Source organism: Bombus pascuorum, chromosome 13 (assembly GCF_905332965.1).
Source record: "Bombus pascuorum chromosome 13, iyBomPasc1.1, whole genome shotgun sequence".
Classification (NCBI taxonomy): domain Eukaryota; kingdom Metazoa; phylum Arthropoda; class Insecta; order Hymenoptera; family Apidae; genus Bombus; species Bombus pascuorum.
The window spans coordinates 1,178,842-1,199,338 of record NC_083500.1 but is presented as its reverse complement, the minus strand read 5'-3'; the positions used below and the strand labels follow the sequence as shown (position 1 = coordinate 1,199,338).

The 20,497-nt window shown below is 28.3% G+C and overlaps 5 protein-coding genes and 1 long non-coding RNA gene across 8 annotated transcripts in view; 2 read left to right on the top strand and 4 right to left on the bottom strand.

The window, feature by feature from the left end:
- Nucleotides 1-415: 415 nt before the first annotated feature.
- LOC132913342 (ciliary microtubule associated protein 1A-like) lies at nt 416-3,930 on the bottom strand. The gene is made up of 4 exons (XM_060971612.1): nt 3,387-3,930; nt 3,042-3,236; nt 2,523-2,673; nt 416-735 (listed from the first exon to the last, which is right to left on the bottom strand). The coding sequence occupies exons 1-4, from the start codon at nt 3,472-3,474 to the stop codon at nt 489-491; spliced, it is 681 nt and encodes a 226-aa protein (XP_060827595.1). The 5' UTR covers nt 3,475-3,930; the 3' UTR covers nt 416-488.
- On the top strand, nt 1,822-2,242 carry LOC132913343 (uncharacterized). The gene is made up of 2 exons (XR_009659366.1): nt 1,822-2,063; nt 2,119-2,242. It is a non-coding gene; the product is annotated as an uncharacterized LOC132913343 (long non-coding RNA).
- A 374-nt stretch (nt 3,931-4,304) lies between the features above and the next one.
- LOC132913471 (ciliary microtubule associated protein 1A-like) lies at nt 4,305-6,910 on the bottom strand. The gene is made up of 4 exons (XM_060971869.1): nt 6,455-6,910; nt 5,861-6,073; nt 5,253-5,457; nt 4,305-4,686 (listed from the first exon to the last, which is right to left on the bottom strand). The coding sequence occupies exons 1-4, from the start codon at nt 6,501-6,503 to the stop codon at nt 4,428-4,430; spliced, it is 726 nt and encodes a 241-aa protein (XP_060827852.1). The 5' UTR covers nt 6,504-6,910; the 3' UTR covers nt 4,305-4,427.
- Nucleotides 6,911-7,302: 392 nt separating this feature from the next.
- Nucleotides 7,303-8,293, bottom strand: LOC132913478 (histone deacetylase complex subunit SAP18). Its single transcript, XM_060971879.1, has 4 exons — nt 8,109-8,293; nt 7,865-7,971; nt 7,545-7,739; nt 7,303-7,474 (listed from the first exon to the last, which is right to left on the bottom strand). The coding sequence occupies exons 1-4, from the start codon at nt 8,178-8,180 to the stop codon at nt 7,387-7,389; spliced, it is 462 nt and encodes a 153-aa protein (XP_060827862.1). The 5' UTR covers nt 8,181-8,293; the 3' UTR covers nt 7,303-7,386.
- Nucleotides 8,294-8,693: 400 nt separating this feature from the next.
- LOC132913474 (uncharacterized protein C9orf85 homolog) lies at nt 8,694-11,015 on the bottom strand. The gene is made up of 3 exons (XM_060971874.1): nt 10,902-11,015; nt 9,301-10,331; nt 8,694-9,194 (listed from the first exon to the last, which is right to left on the bottom strand). Exons 2-3 carry the CDS (start codon nt 9,731-9,733, stop codon nt 8,995-8,997), a joined length of 633 nt encoding a protein of 210 aa, XP_060827857.1. The 5' UTR covers nt 9,734-10,331; nt 10,902-11,015; the 3' UTR covers nt 8,694-8,994.
- The window catches only part of LOC132913412 (KICSTOR complex protein SZT2-like), a 29,266-nt gene continuing 19,121 nt past the window's right edge, over nt 10,353-20,497 (top strand). The window contains exons 1-11 of one of the 3 annotated variants that reach the window (XM_060971739.1): nt 10,353-10,488; nt 11,175-11,414; nt 13,612-13,929; nt 15,155-15,232; nt 15,621-16,026; nt 17,035-17,255; nt 17,850-18,234; nt 18,351-18,600; nt 18,791-19,531; nt 19,683-19,882; nt 20,226-20,389. In XM_060971739.1, the coding sequence (XP_060827722.1) occupies nt 11,385-11,414; nt 13,612-13,929; nt 15,155-15,232; nt 15,621-16,026; nt 17,035-17,255; nt 17,850-18,234; nt 18,351-18,600; nt 18,791-19,531; nt 19,683-19,882; nt 20,226-20,389 (2,793 nt within the window). In that variant the 5' untranslated portion in view covers nt 10,353-10,488; nt 11,175-11,384. Of the gene's footprint in view, nt 10,489-11,044; nt 11,415-13,611; nt 13,930-15,154; nt 15,233-15,620; nt 16,027-17,034; nt 17,256-17,849; nt 18,235-18,350; nt 18,601-18,790; nt 19,532-19,682; nt 19,883-20,225; nt 20,390-20,497 lie in introns of those variants that run through there. The other 2 variants (XM_060971738.1, XM_060971741.1) reach the window with 2 other exon arrangements.

Genomic DNA, 20,497 nt, shown 5'->3' with positions numbered 1-20,497 from the left:
CATACAGGAGTACTCTGATGCTCTAATCTTTTTACATATGGTTCTACATAGTGAAACTTTTAGCTGTGTTGTTTTTCTTTACTTTCTTTCATAACCTGACTGACAGAGCCCATAAAAAATCCTACCTTACAATTGATCTATAGTTAAAGATATCTTCTAAATCTCTCAGTCTCCTACATTCTTTTTATGCTAACTTCTTTCATAGTCTATTTTCACTCGATCAAGCTATACATTGCGTCTGTATCGTTCGCTAATTATCGTCTTATTTCTACACATTTGAATTCAATATGTATGAAATATATAATATAAATATAATATATAATAATATATATTAATTATATATATTTATAATAATTATATATATAATATATAATATTATAAATATATAAATAAATAAATGAATATGTTGTGAAATAAGAAATTCATAGATTCTGTTTTTATATTTTATACGTAAATGTTTACACTTTTTATTTACAGTTGCCAAAATTTTAACATTGATCATCGCATTCAACGATATAAGGAGGAGAACACTCGCTGTGTTTGATTCCAAAGGAAAACATGGGCTGTGGTTTAGGAGGTTTTGGATTGTATTTCGGACCCGGAGAACGACAAATTATTTTTTCGTCTCTTCTGATAGTTGCGCTATACATTGGAGCTCTTTGGGCAACCAATGCATCATTGTAAAGTTTGGGACCTGGTGTGGGATCACGTCTTAAAGCAGCTAAACGTTCTCCTCTAAAAATCATGTAACAAACATTTAATACAATTTAATTTTGATAAGATAAAAGTTAATTAGAACTATCTTTTTAAATACGGAAACCTCCGATAATTGTCAGAAATTCGAAACCTCAGTATTGCAATTATAGATAGGTAAAAACGATTTTATTTTTCAAAACTGAGATGTTAGATATACTGAACGTAGAAAAGGACAACACGGCTGAAAGAAAAAGAGGGGCCGAGAGTAGAAGCATCAAGAAAACATTGAAGGCTTGCGATAATCTGAGATCTCTAACTCAAAAATCAAAATTTTTTATTTTTTATTTGTGATCAATGAAATTGTGTAATGAAACTCTTATCAATATGCTTGTTACGTCGCGCAAGATGATCGGTGCGACGTCCCTCACGGTCTGGCCGCCGAGGCCTACACCTCGTTACACTGACCCGCAATAAACCCAAGGAACCACCATAAACCGAATCTTTTTAGCTTAATTTCTATTCATATATGTAAGTATTTTCAGTTTATGAATGATCCTTTAAACAGTCCTTAGGTTTATTGCACGCTTTTATTAATTACGGAGAAAGCGGATGTTTGCCCAGCGAAATAGCTGGTTTTTCTCAGGAACAAGGACACCCATGAGCCACATCTGCAGGAGACTTTCTCCTCGTATTTTATTTATTAACATTGGCTATGACCAATGGGCATCGCGGATCGTTATCCTCACTTTTCTACCGAAAAGTGTGAACAACGAATCTGCGTTCTTAGTTCAAAAAGGGCACACCCACACCGAGCTTTTCTCCTTAATAGTACGAGACGGGTCTGTTACTGTTCTATCAATCCTCGGGCAGTCAAGTCAAACAATTCCTGTTTACGCAACAAGTATTGTAAGCTGGTGTAAATATATACATATTATATAACTGTAGACTACAGTTGTATTACAAAACAAACACCCCTATTATCTCACAAGAAATAAGGGGATCGACCTGCTCGTGGTGTCGATTATTACAATCGTAACGGGTATTTACGACACCCGTTGACGCGCTTCAACGCGAACGCGTCTCCCCGCGACTGGACGAAGAAACAATGCTTATTACAATTTCCTATTTAGAATGATTCCAAACACGATATAATTTGGAATGTATTTGTTTACTTAATAAATGATAATTTTTCTTTATATTATAATGTATAAACATAGTGCATTTTTAAAAGTAAACTAATATAAATTAGGCAGATCGTACATATTTTGCTTTCGTAAGATTTATGATTGGACTAGACCAAGTGTAGCCGAAGAAAATGTTTGCGAGAATAGGTAATTCACTCGATGGACGATGGCTGGTGACTCGAAGTCATGCAAATATCGAGTATCATTCAGTTTAGATCAAATTCAAATTCAATTTAAGTTTAGATCATTGCTGTTAATAGATCTGGCCACCGAATGGGAAAAGCAAAACTCCCTTCTGATGTGTATAAGAAAACGTGAAGTTCGAATGTCTAAAACGGTTGCCTAGCCTTCATTATCCTCGGCTGTTGGAAGAGAAAACGCAAACAGATGAACATACTATAAATTGGGCCCTCTTCCTTTCAAGTATCGATCCCAAACGGATTAACGATTCGTAGGATAAATCGAAACGCTGTAAAAATTATGGTGGAGAAAGATAATACTTTGCTATGCTTATTTTCATTCCCGTCACATCCGGATCTTTATATATTTTAGCGGTATGTGTCGGTATTATATTTGAGTCGTAATAATCTTTATATTGACGAATATCTCAAGGATTACTGATGCGTGACAAGAAGTACTTACATAAAAAAAGCTGGACCTGGTATAGGAAATTTTACATTATAAGGACCCGGTGAAAAGGAACATTTTCTCTGTTTAGTTCTGGATTTTAGTGTAAACGATGGACCTTTTGGAGATGGCAATAGATATTTTGGGCCAGGCGTACACGAAGTATCTGCGAAAAGGAGAAAATAAGAATATTATATATAAATATAAGTAATATTATATATTGATATTTTGTATTCGAGTCAAATGTTAATAATCTTGTACAAAATACGTTATACAGATTCCATCAAATTTTTATTAAAAATTATTATTACGCAATATGTAATGTAATGTAGTTACGTAGTTAAAAAGATAACGAAAGTAATAAAATAGTATAACATTTTTAAGATATTGAGGTTGTTTTTATAATAGAAATGTTATAATCAATCCATTAGATATAAGATACTGACTGGAATTAAATACGTATATGTATAATGAACGTGTAATTCACGAAATGATTCGTGCGTAATTCAAAGAATATAAGAATAAGTAGAATACCAAAAGTCTTTCCAACTAATCCAAATGAGAAACCACCGCGTATGGGCTTGTCTAATAAATATTTCGGTCCTGGTCCTTCACATATTCGTAAACTAGGATATTTGTTGCCAAATGTATATGCTGGATTTCGGTACCTCGAAAGGCAATGCTCTTGATAACCCACGAGAGTTTTTAGTGGATATTTTGGACCCGGACCTGAAATATAACATTTTTAAAACTAACTTTACATAAGATTAAATCTAATATACAATATTGCATATGTATACATATAAACAATTTATATTTAATATTCGAGAAATGTTTGTTCATCTGCGATGTATAATGTAATGACATTTAATTATTTACTTCTAAAACCGCATGTAAGACTCCCTATTTTTTTATGTGGTTTAGTTTGTGTTTGTGTATCTGGTTGTGTGTCTGGTTTTGGTGGCATTTTTATACTTGATAATTTACATTTCCACAAAAATTTAAATTAGATAAAAATTTTGAGTGATGTTATTTTGGTCTGTTCATTTTAAATATAAACAGTTGCTTAAGAGTTGTGTATGTGTGTTAAGATTAGATTGCAAATTTTTATGCTTTTATGAGAAATTTCAAGGCGCAAATGTGCACAGAATGCACATAAAATGTAAAAATATGTAAAATATATAAAGTAGAATATGTACCACGGTCGTACGACTGTGGGATGTATGTATACTTACCTACAATAAACCAAGTGCGAAATCGGAGAGCTATAGGCGATTAAAACTTTTGAAATCATTCAAAATCACCACATTAGGTACAAACAGAAGCAAGCATCAATGATTTCATAGAATTCGAATAGAATTGCACTTGATAAATATAAAACTGAACTAAAGTTTAGAATAATAATTTCGAAAAAGAAAGTTATTAATTCTATTTTCATAATCTATTTTCATCAAAATTTGTACACTCTTCAAAAAGATTCGTTATAACAAATTTGTAAATATACATTTGAACATATAAAATATTTTTTTTTACTTGAAAACACGATTAAAAACCGGGTGATTTTAATCAAATCTGACAAAGCTGCTATCATATTGTTTAAAGACTGCAAAGTTATATTTATTAATCCCTACCATTACTCATTTTTCCGAAAATTAAATGATTATAAGGAAAAATAGATATTTTGTTAATATAGTATACTGCTTATAATCTAAATCTAGATTGAATATCCTTATATTAATAATGTAAAATATGATTTCTGATAAGTCGGAAAACTTTCTATATGACTCAACGAGACAATTTGAATTAGCACAATATAAACATTTATTTTAAATATATATATAAAACAAATTACATTAACTTGACATCACAAGCATGTAAAGTACTATGTACAAAATTATGCTAATTTACAAAATTAACATATTAATCTTCATCCAAGCCTGTGATAGGTAAACCAGCACATTCACTATGTCTTATACCAAAAGAATACATAGGAGGACGTCTTCCAGTATCATATTGAGGATAATATTGTGGTCCTGGACTTTTATCTATATCTGGTAATCCAGTTCTCCATTTTAAACTGTATGCTGGAGAACTACGTTTTGTAAGATTGGCATCTATATTGCTGTAAGCTGCTGGACCAGGACCAATATCTTCTTCTCTAAGTTTGTGAATCCCAGCACTGTAATAGTAAAATATATTAAGACATTTTATTATAATTATTTTTTGTACCTATAGACAATAGAACACACTTTATAGACTTCAATGGTTTATAGGTTTCACAATATGTTGCTGAGATCAATGCCCTAGATAATTTCATAATTTCTGAGTATAATTTCATATATAAGGAATTAATTGAATGTGTATTTTCTTGCGTGTACCTCATGCAGCATTAATATTATTTTTTTCAGAAACAGGAGCAATGAAATACACGTAATGAGGATGTGTAAGAGTATTTATATGTTATTCTTAAATAATAATATTTTATTCACAGTTGTTATTATTCTTTTGTTCACTCAAAGTCTCAAAACATTCACATATCATAAATATCAAAACATTAAAAATACTTTCACTTATATCTTTGAAATTAAAGCAGCAGAAATTATATAACTTTATGTATATGTGCATATGAAGTTACCCCGGTCGTGAAATAAATAAATTATTAAATTATCAAGATGTAAATTTACTTCATCAATTCTATAAATCTAAACATAATAATTAGTCTCAACTTCAAATTTAATTACGTACATAGAAAAAGCACCTTGAGCTGCTTTGTCAGGAATTTTTGGTCCTATAGTAGTTGGTAAAATATATGCACTTGGACCAGGTCCACTATCATCTAGTTTTGTTCTGCTCCTAGATTTAATAGTATAAGCAGGGGCTCTAATATTGTGATTCATTGGGGGACATAACTCTGGATAATGTGCTCCTGGTCCTGGTCCAAAATCACTCACTACATTTAAAAAATGGCTTTTTATAACAGATATTTACTTAAAATATATCAACTTATTTTTTTTAAACAATCACTCATTGTATCAAACTTAAAATAAGATTGGAACCTCAAAGAAAAATGAAATAAAAAATAATTAAAAATTACTGTGTAGAAGATGTGTGGATGTGAAATGTAAAAAAGTCTGTCTAGCTTAAACTACTATATAATAAGCTAAATGAATTGGTTTTCACTTTAATTCATGAACTATTATAATTCTTGAATCATTTTACTTAAAATTTCTTGAACTTTACTTAAAATTTCATTTTACTTGAAATCACTTAAAATTTCATGAACATAAGTTTTTATTATTTAACGAAGTATATTATCAATTACTTATTAAATGTGATGGTATAAATATAGCTACCTTTAAATGGTACTCGACCAACTATTGTATATGCGGGAGGATTATCTACTCCATAAATCGTTAATTTTGAAACATTATATTGTGGTCCAGGTCCAATACTTGGTACATGAAGTTTTGTTTGAGGTCTTATAGTGTATGCTGGACCTCTTGGCCGAGATAGACAGTGACCTTCATATCCAACTAAGGTTTGCAGTTTATATATCGGAGCAGGACCTACACACACACAAACACACATATATATGTATTTTTATGATATATAAAATTGGCAATGAGTAAATGTTTGAAAATTAATAAAGAATATTTTAAATATCTGTTATAATTTTTTAGTAGTATGAATTATTTGGTAAATAAAATAGTGGCTATAATAATTATCATTATAATATTAATTTCATTAATAAGAAATAGATTTTGTTTGTCAATATAACATAATAAGATACATTAATAAACAAAGTAAAATGTGTTAAAGTCATTAACATATGCCATAGTTATAAATAAATATCTGCTACGAAAAATATGAGAATTAAAATTTTATTTTATTGACATAAATATTAATGAAATACTATATCTTTATATCAAAATTCTATAAAATCTTACCTTTTATCATACAACTCAACAACTTTGGTTTATTTTCCTTATCCTCCATATTTTATAATAAAGAACGTACAAAAAAAATAATTAAAAAATTACAACATAATACAATACAAAAATAAAAACTATTGATAATCTGAAATTTGAATAAAATTGACATAAGAACCACATTCAGAGCATTTATAATATTCAATTAAACATTATTATTATGAATTGTAATAAAGGAATTTTTTGCATATAAATACTAAACTTTATAAAAACTAAATAATAAAATCTTGTAGTCATTGATGTGTAGAATTCGAAAATGCAAGTTTTAAGATGCTAAATCCACTGGTTCCAAAGTTATGCGTACATAAATTCGAGCATGTTTAGCTTATTCGACAGGTTACTTTGACGCCATTGACTTCATGATTCATCCAATGAATGGAGGTGCTGACTATAGACAGAAGCACATTAATAAACATTCTATATTATTTATTTAGTTCTGCAGTGATGAATCCCATAACATGACTTCAAATAACTTAGAAATTACTTGTTTTCTTATCAAGCTTTGTTGCTTATCTTCAGTGTTTTAAGAAGAATGTTTAACATTTCTGTCGAATTTGGATAAAACATCAAATTTTACATAAAATGTATTATATGAAATAAGGTCCAAAATCAATAGTTACTGAAATAGTCTCAAATTAATAATTGAAAAAAATTGCATCATTGGACAGTAAAGAATCCTCATTGGCTTCATGAATTTGCACACCAGCACCAATGTAATCTGAACATTTGATGTGGAATAATCAATCACCAGATCATGACTTTCATGAAATGGGAAAAGTAAATGATATATTTATATAATATCATAGTTTCAATATTATATATTGTTTATTAATAGAAAACTAATAAATTGTTAACATAAGTTCCAGAAAATAAAATCTTTGTTACTTAAATTAATATTGGCGTAATGCACCACGCCTAATTGCTGGTTGTCGATTTGGTGGTGTTATTGATATATCTAAATAATCACCAATTGTAAATCTGCAATTATAAAAATAAGTAAAATTATGCTGTTTATTTTAAAATTAACGTTAATTATAAAAAAGCATACCGTGCTTGAGCAAGTGTTTTATTATCATCTGCACCCTTTTGTCCTGAACAAGTAACACCGATTTCTCTCATGCGATATCCAGAATTTCGTAATTCTGGTGTTACTAATGAAAAATCAAAGTATGTTCCTTTACTTCTAGCATCTGGATTTACTTCTTTAACTAAACCTGTAATCTCTCGTAAGGTTGCGTCCATCCTGGTTACATTAAATTAGTTTAAAAAGATTAGATTTGATATTTCTAAATGTCTTTAAACTTTTTTATAGGTTATAATATATGAATGTATATGTAATTTTAAATATTTGTAATAAAAATATTTTACCATGTATATATTTGTAATTCATTCGAGGGGACATTTCCCCTACTATATTCCATTATATTGTGATGTCGTCCTGTATTACAGAATACCCGGAGTAAAAGTGGACATGTCTGAAAGTTAAATATTATAAAAATTTATTAGGTATTCAATATATGAATTAAAATATTCAATATATGAGTAATTTTTTCTAAATTTGGAAGAGTTAATTTTCAATCGATATTTCTTAAAAGTTTTTGATGTTACGTACTTTTTCTCTGTCTATGGGTTTCTCTGGTAATTGTTTTTCGTCAACTACCATGGACTCTATTGCCGAGGTCATATTTATAATTATTATAAAAATTTAAGAATTGAAATACGATTAATAATAATTATATTTATATTATCGTGAAGAAACAATAGACCGAAATTCAATATCACATCATCCTTTCTTAACGTATGTACACAACTACCAACTAGTTTTCAACTACCGTTTATATGGGATGTTACGCTACCGTGTGAAATTGGTTTCATATGTAGCGATATCGATATGCGAAATGGGATGTTACGCTACCGTGTGAAATTGGTTTCATATGTAGCGATATCGATATGCGAAATTTGAAATTATTTGTTATGCATACATAGAAGGAAATATTGCTTTTTTAGAATTACTTGATCTAATCAATCAATTTATTACACATCTAACAATAGACTATCCATTTCCATAGAAATTATCTTTTCATTTTTTTAACTTGTATGGAATGACCATTTGAGATCACATATGCACATATTTAATATAATATCCGAGGAGAGGATTAGGAAAGTATATTTTTCAAAAACCAGTCGTAAAAGGGGCTGCATTCAAAATTATTATGGTAAATTTATTTCCAGCTATAGAATAAGAGATATATAAGATAATTAAAAAATATCTTATATCCATTCTATGGATTATGCATCATTAAAGGAAGCAAAAGGAAAAGACAGTTATACAGAATGTTGGAAGGAAATAACAACAATAATAATAGTAATCATACTGTCAAATTATTTAAAATGTCAAAATTTAATATTAGTTGCAAATATATCACATTTTTATGATAATTATTATCGAATTCATTACTTCCTCTTTTTTGATATGCTAAAAACTACATTTTACTTTTCTACATAGATGAATCTGAATCAGTATCATTATCAATATCCAAGTCATTATCATCATCTTTAATCATTAATGATTTTAATTTTAATAACACATTTTCTTTGGATAATATTTCTTTTTTGATACAATTATCTTTTGGTTCCTTTTCTTCATTTGTAGCTTCTTCCTTGTTTTCCTTGATACATTTCTTCTTGTTACTTGTAGCTAAAACATAGTATATGATTTGAAATTTAATTTTATACAGGTACGCAATATTATATAAAATTAATTTTTTATGTAATTATATATATAATAATATTAATTAAAATACCATTTTTATTCATGTAACGTATGAATGTTCTACGTTTTCTTTCAGATAATCCTTTGAGCAGATTCTGTAATTCTGTATCTAATTTATTAGTTTCTTCTATACCAGGTTCTTCTTTAACAATGTTACATTTATTGCCACATTTCGGACAAACTTTATATTGTATAGCACAAGGTATACAGATGTTATGGTAAGCATGTTTTATTGTTTTCTGTTCACATTTGATACATTTTACAGCTGCTTTTAATGGTTTATATTTTTTGTATTTAATTTTCCATTCAATTATTTGTTTACATCTTTCACATACATGTACAACTTGAATGCTATTAATATATTTTGTTTTATTTGATTTGTCATGTAAATCGTTTTTGAAAACAGTTTGATTCTGATACTTTTGTGGTCTTGATCGATTAGCATTTCCTCTTTGTGTGCTCATATTTTTACTTACAATTAAACAGTTACAACAGTTTTATACAATATAGCAATTTATTAAAATATTTTCAGGTTCTTTCTAATACTATAATTCTTTTACAATATTAACTATAAAGAATGTAAATGTTTTAATTTATGTATTGCAATTGCATTATAATGTCAATGTTTCAGTCATATAATTGGTATTAATTCAATTACAATTATTTATATATAAATTTCTATAATATAAAACTACTTTAAAATTTCTTTTAGGACTGAACTTCGTTTTGGGAAACGTAATATTATTAACTTTTTTATTTAGTCTTGTAGTCATTGATGTGTAGAATTCGAAAATGCAAGTTTTAAGATGCTAAATCCACTGGTTCCAAAGTTATGCGTACATAAATTCGAGCATGTTTAGCTTATTCGACAGGTTACTTTGACGCCATTGACTTCATGATTCATCCAATGAATGGAGGTGCTGACTATAGACAGAAGCACGTGGGTGGTGGCCATTTTGTAGCGGGATTTTGAATCGTGAGTATTGGGTTAGATTTGGGTTATTGTTATACTTTACTCTTTGGCCACCGCGAGGATTGCGTCCACTAAGCTGAAGTCCACACCTTTTAATTTAATATAACCATGTCAGATTGTTTACAACTACATATTTGCATGCTTTAAAATCGTTTGTGTTGTCATCTAATAGTAACGTATAGAATTATTCATCTGTGGTGATTGTTGGTGATAGGGTGATTATAGTGGGTTACAATATGATAGTAGGTTAGTTTATTCTGTATTATCTTTCATTCTTTTCTAACCTAAAAGTAGTATGATGGATTATATGAGATATACACACATAATATTATATCTAAAGCATTAACTTTCGGTTTACAGTCTGCTATGTTATTTTATATACATATTTGTATACAACATATTTATTAAATATTTCATTTAAAAATATATTCAAAACATAAACTTTCACTTTTATTTGCAGTTCCTATTTAAGATTTTATGAAGTAAACTAAAGATATTAAATCATAGCTAATGATTTAATCTTTTATTGACATATTTATGATGTTATATTATTCATTGTATATAAGTCATAGATAATTTTGTAAATAAATCTGAAATAATTGTATTTGTTATACCATTGAATTTTTGCAGAGAGTTTAATCAATATACTTTATATGCACCTTATTATTTATAACCAATTTGGTCACAATTCTGTCAATATTGCAATATGATATAGCGTATTTTTAAAGATGATACATTATATGTTTTTGATTCGTGTAATATTATCTAATTTTAAACAGTTATTTCAATTCTAATTACATAGGGTATCCATAGTGATATTCACTAACATGGAACCAATAATAATACATAAAGTAATAATATTGTGAGTTTAATCGTAGTTCAATGTAATATAATTTTATGTTGATATTATATTGATTTATTTCATTTTCGAGGTTGTATTTATTATTTTAAACATATAAACGCACATACAAATCAATGATTAGTAATGTAACCTTTGAACAGTTGTGAAAACAGTGGAAATTGTGATAATAGTGCATTAGTGTATTTGATTTTGTGAACATGAATTCTGTGTTACTCATTAGTGGAATGTACGGAGAAATTTATTTTTTCTACTAATAATGATTGATATGCAGTAAATAAAAATGAACATCATGCCTTCTACAAAAAATGAGGTAATTATGAAAAATTTATATTAGATATTGCCATAATACCTAGTACTTTCCCCCATATAACTCATTATTTTGTATGTTTGATGATTTATGATTAAAAAAAGTATAACTTTTAAACTTATATATGTTTAGACAAATATCAAATTCTACACAGTTAAACAAATAAATTTCTGTATAGTATAATATGTATTATATAATATTAATAAAATATTTAATTGAAATTGATATTTTATTAATATATATCAATATTTAATATCTGCTTTACTTTTGTTTTTTTGAAAATGCAATTTTCAAATTAAAATTTAATAAATTAAAAAAGTTTAGTTAAAATGTGTACTTTAATTAATACGAAAAGAATTTCTTATATATTGTTTGGTCTATAATCAGCAAAGATGATATTAAGAATAAAAGGATTTATTCATGTAAAATCAAAAATACATACTATCCAAATCAAAATGTTATTGATTGCAAATAGATTTAAAGATAACAATTTCAAATTTGATAGTAAAGATGTTAGTTACTTACAAAAAATATATGTGTAACATATAAATTATTTATATGTGTGAAACGAAATTAAGAAATATTTTTACATAGTACAAATATTTTTTGAGAGCTAGTAGTGGAAGAAATTTTAAATGTATTGATTTCTTAAAAACGATTTTTACATATTTTTGTAGATGTAAGGAAAACGTGTACCTATGATTTTTTGTTAAGAAGTTGCGGCAGTTTAAATATCGACAATTTTGCGGTCAAAGGGTAGCAATCCTTTAATTTCGCACACCAGTGCGACTATTTTGACTATTTTCTTAATGTCGTATTTAGAAAAAAAGTGTGATAGTAAACTTATTATTTTTTAGAAGTATATTTTATTACTCGAAGGTAATACTAGATTACGTAATAAATTAGAATGCGACATCTGAAGTTCTTCGATTCTTCCGCGGCTATTTTATAATATAACAGATAATGGAAATATACGTATGCAGAATGGGACAGATAAAGTATCACAAGCTGTTTTCTTTGATGCGATTGCAGATATCAGCTTGAATTTTCAGTTGTTAAATGGTGCAGTGAGGCTAATATTTTAAAGTGTAAATATTGTGCGAGTGAATTTTTTGAAGGAGGAAAGAGATGCAACTTCCATTTTCTTCAAGTGTGACGGCATGTTAATTTTTCGATATTCGGACAGATGGTATCAAATCTGCTAATTTTTATCTATGGCATATCTTTTTTTATTTTGTATAGTTAAGGAGTTGTAGCGGAAAATACCTTATACAAAGATATATACGAAAGATATCAGAAGAAATATATTCTGATTTGAAAATTATTTTTCAAATAGATCACTTGATTTAACACCAGTTAGTTTTTTTATGGGGCTACATAAAGAAAAAAGTGATAGTAATGGTATCAACTATGAAAGAGGATATGAAAAGAAGAAATTATACCGCATGTAAATCCATAACTCCAGCAATGTTATCAAATGTTCGTAAAGCTATTATCTCAAGAATAAATGTGTGTTTGGAAGCGAATGGACAATTCTTTGAATATCTAATAAAATAATTTTCAAATAAATTTCAGTTGATAGTTTTCGACATCTTTACGGAACTCCTCTTCCGTAATATATTTTCTGTTATAGCTCCTTAACTAGTAAAATGCAAAATAAAAAAAATGTCTTAAATAAAAGTTGTTAGGTTTAATAATATCTGTCCGAATATTGAAAAATTAATCTGCCATCCCATTTAAAAAAATTGGGGTAACATTCTCTTTATTCTTAAGAAACTCCCACAATATCTTACATATACAACGTCTTACATCCTAAAATGTTAGGTTTTTTGCACCATTTAATATTTGAAAATTTTAAGTTTACATCTGCAATGGCTTCGAAAAAATCAGCTTGTTACACTTTATCTTCTCTACCCTGTATAATAATAAAGAATATACAATATTATGTTTAACTTATTTAATAGTATGTAATATTATGTATGTTGAATATTATGTAATATTGTTTGCTTATTTAATTAACAAATTTTAATTTATTTAATTAATAATAACCATTGATCGACTTCGTTTGTTGTTGATCATTGGCCATGAATCTGTTGTATAAGATGGGTTCCACATCATCAAATATGTCACTGTGTTTGCATTAATCTCATTATTCGATCAAATTGATATTATATTATATATAGGAAATATTATATTACAGGAGAAAGTTATTTTAGAAGCAGATACTGTTTTTTTGTTAATGAAAAAAGGATTTCCTATATCTCGAAATGTAAGAGCTCAATGGATGTTAGAACATTTAGATACTGTGATAAGTATCCAATGTTCAAATCTTAAAACGAGGGAAGCAGCAGAACTAGAAATTGTATCAGTGTTACCGAAAAATAAATCTGGATCATGGTCCCCTGAAACATGCCATCAGTATCTTTACAAAGTAACTTCTACAACATCAGTAATATTTCTGGCGCATAAGTACAGGATAGTCTTTAATTTGGACTTAAGTCCATCACTCGCAACTGTGGTAAGTATGTAGTTCTAAATTCAGTAAAATAATTAAGATAAAGAATCAAGTATTATATTATTCCATATTTTTACTAACAATAAAAGATTATAACTTGGACGTGAATTTATGCAATTAAATTAGCGTTAAAATGTAAAATGTAAGAATAGAGTTTCCATTTACAAACACACTAATTATTAAAGTTTCTTAATGATTTTATTTAGCGACATAGTTAGTCGGTTATTAATAATATATTAATATCTTTACTCATCCCTTTCTTCTCTGCAACAACATCTTTCCTTTTTAATATTAATAAGTAAATTTAATAACGTTACTATTGCCATAGTACCTTCCGTAATATATACGATTCAGTTTAGGAACTAATTTAGCATATAAAATTAATAATAGGAGCTTATATAGGGTGTTAATGAATTTATGGACACTTTTGAAGGATTAGGAACAAAGGAAAAGTTGATATGCAAAAATATCGGTTGAAGATTATTTTTTCAAGTTGTAAATAATTCAATTTTCGCTAGGAATCCCTTCTCAAACATAACTCGCCTTACGCCGTTATACAGATTCTGCGAACTTATCACAGTGTCATTTACCTAGCAGAGAGTTGCAGAAAGAGAAACTTCCAAAACTATATGTTATTTTAGATACGCTATTGATTATATCGAAGCGTAAATGCAATGCAATATATAAAGATAGGTGTATTGTTATAAAAGAACTTTTTATTGTGCAAAGTAATAAAATTTGATGCTTAATAAAGTTTACATACTGTGGGAAACGATGATTATTTAAAATAGGTTGTTGTACGATGATTGTTTAAAATAGGTAAATTGCTGCATTATAGTCGATCTCTCTACTCACTGATAGGGATTAGCTGTGTACATAGATCAATGATACTGTGGAGCATCTGACAAACATTTCTTTCTCGGTCACACTCAATATTTCTTACTCTGATCTTTGCACGAATAAAACCTGGTTGACGCTATATATCATACGAATAGTACTTAAATAATACAAAATAATACTAAAAGTACTTAAATATTTGCTACTTAACCGATGATCATAAGGGATAGTTGCAATTCCATTTTCACTTCAATCATATATTGACACTATATATATCTAAAAAAAACGTATATGTATTATAACGTGTAAAAATTCTTAAATTAAAAATATATTTATTAAAATATTTATATAATATAAAAAGTCTTTTCTCGTATATTTATTGTTATTATAGGATATACAACATGGTGAAATAGTCATAGATGAAGTATATATGGCTACTAAACATTTCTTGGAAAGCATTATTAGACCTGTAAGTAATAATTTATTATTTGAAACTCATATAATATCGTGAAATATGTACTACTTATATAGTGCAGTGAATCCAAACTTTCGATCAACAATAGATATACCTTACGCGTAATAGTTATCAACCAAATTTAAAAAATGCATATAAGATTATACATGTTTAAAATATCTTATGGTCAAACCGAGTTTTGATCGAAACTCAAAATTTTTATATAGAATCTCTTTAAGAACAATTGTCATAATTTGTATACTACGTATTCAATGTACTTTGTGTTACTTTTCCATTGAATTTATCTCACAAAAGGTATACCTATAATTTAAAAAATTAAGAACAAATGAATATTCTATATGAATATAAAATTATTGCACAAACGAGTTTAATATTGTTGTAGTTTACAATACCAGGAAGTAAAAGAATAATGCAACCAGAGATTTATGTAACCATAATAGCCCATACACCCTTTTTTACAAGCCCTGCGCAGCAAGTATTAGTACAAGGTTGGCTTGTAACTTTGGATAACGTTAAACAGCTTACAAATTTCATAGAAAACCAACTTCATGTATTAGAAGAGAAAGTGGCATGTGTTACCGCTGTAGCTAGTCAACAATTGGAAAATTTAAAAGCTGAAAACGAACGTTTAGTCGGAGGTCTTTTTGAAGAGAACAATACTTGTCTAAATAAAAATAATAATACTTGTGTTACTAATACTTCGATAATTTCGCCGGAATCAAGCTTTATCAATATGTTGAGATATGGAATGTTAGCGCTTACTCTGCTACCGGAACATAGTTGTGCACGTAAGTATTATGAATATACATATGTATTAACACATATTGGAATAGGAAAAGAGAATATATGTATAAACAGAAATATAAATATATAGAAGAAATATGATTCTTGTATTTATAGAAATGTAGGATATTTTTTAAGTTCTTATTTTGGCAAGCGATACTACCATTGAATTTCATAATATTATGTATATTGCTTTTGTCAATTAAATTACAGACTATATGACATACTACTATGTGCATTGTTTTTTTTTTAATGTTCTATAAAGAACAATAATAAAAATATAAGGTAATTTATTTAAATCCATTCAGATGTATCCGCGTAAATTTTCCGAGTAATTTTCCGAGTAATTTTCCGAATTGATTCAATTAATTCATAGATTGATCGATTGTGACATTTAAGTATATATATTGTATAAGGACTTTAAATTGTAGTTCATTTGGTTGAAAATCTACTGAACTTTTTGTATTATGAATTTTTAAGACTTCATATCGTGCTTTCTACGTTGTAATTCTACAAGAAGCACAGAGGTCCTCTATAATGCGGGGGTGGACGATGTAGTGCAGTGGTTTAGATAATATTGTAGAAAATTTAAATAACTTGGAGAATATATTGCTCAAAAAAGTTCATGATTTTTCAAACACATCCTTATCCAAATATCTATTTGTCCATACATATGTAATTATCCATGTGTTCATTTGGCCTTCGATTCAAGAAGAATAAGATTATGATATATCAATTGCTATTAAACTAGAAATTTTATACACAGAAAAGTTGTTTACAACAACAAAATATTGCCCTGGGTCAGAAATAATAGCTATTTGCTATTGTTTCTGACAACAGTCACAAATAATTTTTAGGTGCAAAAATTTATTACGACTATTTTGTTAATTCTGAAGTACAAAGTATTACTTTAAATATTGTGACACTGTTTCAGAATTCGTAATAATATCGTAATGTAATAATAAAAAGATTTTTATTATTAAAATTAATTAGAATGGTACTGAATTTTTTAGATATGATAATTGTGTCGGATGGTATAGTAGGAAATACCGATGTTCATGTCTTAGATTCTGTTATACAACAGTTACGTGCAACAACAATTGCATGCAGTTTTCTACATGTTGGAAGTACATATCATCCACATTCTGCTGATGGTTTAGTCCCCTATCAAGATTTATTACATTTCATTGCAAGAGCTACATTGGGTGCTTACATGTCTTTTATTCCATATCGTGTACGTAATATTTCATTACGTTATTTTTATATTTAAATACTAAAGATATTAAATATTTGATTATTATTAATCTCTTTCATAAAAGTAAAAATTATTAAATATTCTTTACTTTTTATTCGAAATTGTTAATGGTATATTGTTATTATATATTATTTAGTTATTATATATCATTATCAGTAAACGCTATGTACTTGCAAATATTTCCTGATCTATCTTGATAAAAACTGATGGTTTAACTTGAAAATTTTATTCATATTAATTTTCAACACATACAATATATCTTAGTTCTGTACACCTACAATTCGGAACGTTTGTTCAGGTTCAGATGGAAAAATCTATATATCCTAGATTTTGTAGTTAAAATATTTGAATTTATATGGAGACAATTTTACATAATATGTGTATTTTAAATAAAAAATGTGTTATATTATTAAACTTGCGAGCTTTTGAAGAATATTTTGTTATAATTTTACAGATAACACATATGTGTGTGTGCATATTTATATTTAATTTATAGTAATTAAGGACACATACACATTTATATGTACATATAATATATAATATATATTTTATAAATATAATTAACTTTTATAGGTAGATTTAAACGAAACCGAAATGAATATTTATCACAAAAACTTTTTATGTTGGCAATTATATCGTGAAGTATGTTGTAACATTGTGCCAGATTATTCAAATTGGCATTCTAAGAATTTATTATTTTATGGAGAAAAATCGACACAACTTTTACAAAAGAAACAAATTGAAGATAAAGTGACATGTACATTAAGTAGTTTATTGTGTTGTCGTCTCCGCGAGGGATATTTAATAAAACGTGCCAATGTGAGAGACGAAGTACTTGAAATTTGCTTTGTATTATTGTGGAAGTCTAGTGTTTTATTAGAATATATAGTAACATGTCCTTGGTTAACAAAATCATTATCTACATCTAATACAATACAGTACACAATTACCACAGAAGGTAAATTAAAATAAAATATATAAATATTATTTTAGGACTTCTTGATCGTTTTCAAATATTCTACAAAACCAACTAAAAGTAAGACATTCTTTGTGTTAAAAGCAAATTTATTACAGCTCCTTATGAATTTTTACATGATATCACTTGTTTATCGAAAAAGCCATTGAAATCGCAATATCGACAAAGTGTTGTCAATCGATTTTGGGCAACTTTAACATCTTTAACAGAAGGTGACAGTATGCTTGCACACTTCAGTTGGAGTCCTGATTTTGGTTGGACTTGGTATAGTGTACCAGATACAATTAGAAGCGGCATGCCAGTTTTTTATTTATCGGCTTATCCTTCACCTAGTACAGTGCAACTTAGGTATGTTTGTGAATTGAATTTTGTATCTATGACTTTCAAGCGTGATTTTATGAGTGACTAAATAAATAAATTTTAGTAACTAAATAAATAAACACACGAGTATTTGGCATTATTAAACTATAATATAATTTGAGTAAACGGAAGCTAAGTTCATTTAAGAAATTTATGCAAGGAATATACTTATTTTTAGCGATGCTGCATGCCCACAATTCGGACAGATTTGGCAACCTGTAGTGTCTTTAAATCCTTTACAGTGGGCTCGTTGGATGCACACACAAAGAGTAACGTTAATTTTATCACACGATAGACCGTTGCCAAGGCATTTACATCAAGCAAATCAAAGTGGTCGTTTTCAATGTGTTCAAAGCCGTCAGGCAGCTGCTGTCCTTTATGCCATGTTAAAGAATTGGGCAACTTTCGTTCTCGTCGAAAATCATACATATGTACAATTTATTTATCGAGAAGCGGATAAACCCCCAGTTTCATTCTCGCTGATTCGTATTAATTGTAAAGCTCTCTGTGTCATTCTTAATATCGCATTCGCAGCTGGAACAGAAGGAGTTGTTCGACATAATGTTGTAGTCGATCTTTTAGATCGATTGTCTAAACTTACTTTACCAAATAGACCTACGGAACAAAAAGAAATACCTTCTTGCACCATTGTCCATAAATCTTTAGAGAAGATATTAATTAGATACGAGAGAATGCCAACTGATTTGAATTTAATTGTATTCCCCGATGCGGCTCAGACTATTTCAACGAGACTTACACCAATGTTAGGTGGAACTTTGACGACTAGTTTGTCTAGATACTTATACCATAATCGATGGCTTTGGCATGTAAAACGGCCATTCGTACAAACCATTCCTGGAATTGTATTACCACGATTGAATATAACTGCGATCGCAAGAATTCTCTCCACAATTACAAAGTAAGTACTTTATATTAATACTTCTTCTTACTATTCTTCATAACAACGTATCTTATTTTGTTTTAAAGAAGTTTTACATTAACGTTATTGTTTCATTTTCAATTACACCAGTAAAGAAATAATTCAGAATATTATATATTTTTATTCGTAGAATGCGTTTGGCTGAAGGTTTCAGTTTCACATATTCAGCGGCGGGTATTATAAACATGGTTCTTGAAGTACAAATGCAAGGAGTTGGTGAAAATGATACATCATACCCGTGTATTATTCAATATATTTTATTTCCACCGCATATTATGTCAAATACAACATTAGAACGCGATAGTGCATCGGAAGAAGATACTGATGAGGGTAAAGATATTGATATTTGCAGAAATAATTATTATATTACATTATATTATTTTATAAGAAAAGACTTATGAATAAAGAAAATACTTGTGAATAAGTAGTATATAACCAAAAAAGCGGTAACATTCCGTGTAAAACATTCTTTGTAAGATAGTTTTCTTCTACATTTACAAATACATTTTGTGTAAAAATGATCGATATACAGCAGATTGTTTCTCCATAAGCTTTTGAAATATGTGCATTTTCGAAGCTTTATTTATCAGTATATCGATCACGAATGAAAATGCGTATATATAGTTATTAGATAAAAAATGTTTCTTTGGCAACAAATTTGTATACATTTTAGGTACTGCAGATGGCGAAATAAGTGTAGAAGATGCTGAGAGTTCTGGCGATTTTCAAATTATTTCTGAGATTTGGATTGAACCACAGTGTGGCTTTTCTCAACTACCTGTACAATCCATAGCAACATACATGCATCTTTTGCAATATCATGAGATTCCAGATGCAGTGAGTATATGTACTTTATTATGTATAATTTATCTGAGCATCTGACATCTTTGTCTCGAATAAGCCTAAAACTTTGGGCCGAGATCACCCGACTTTTTTAAACCTTGA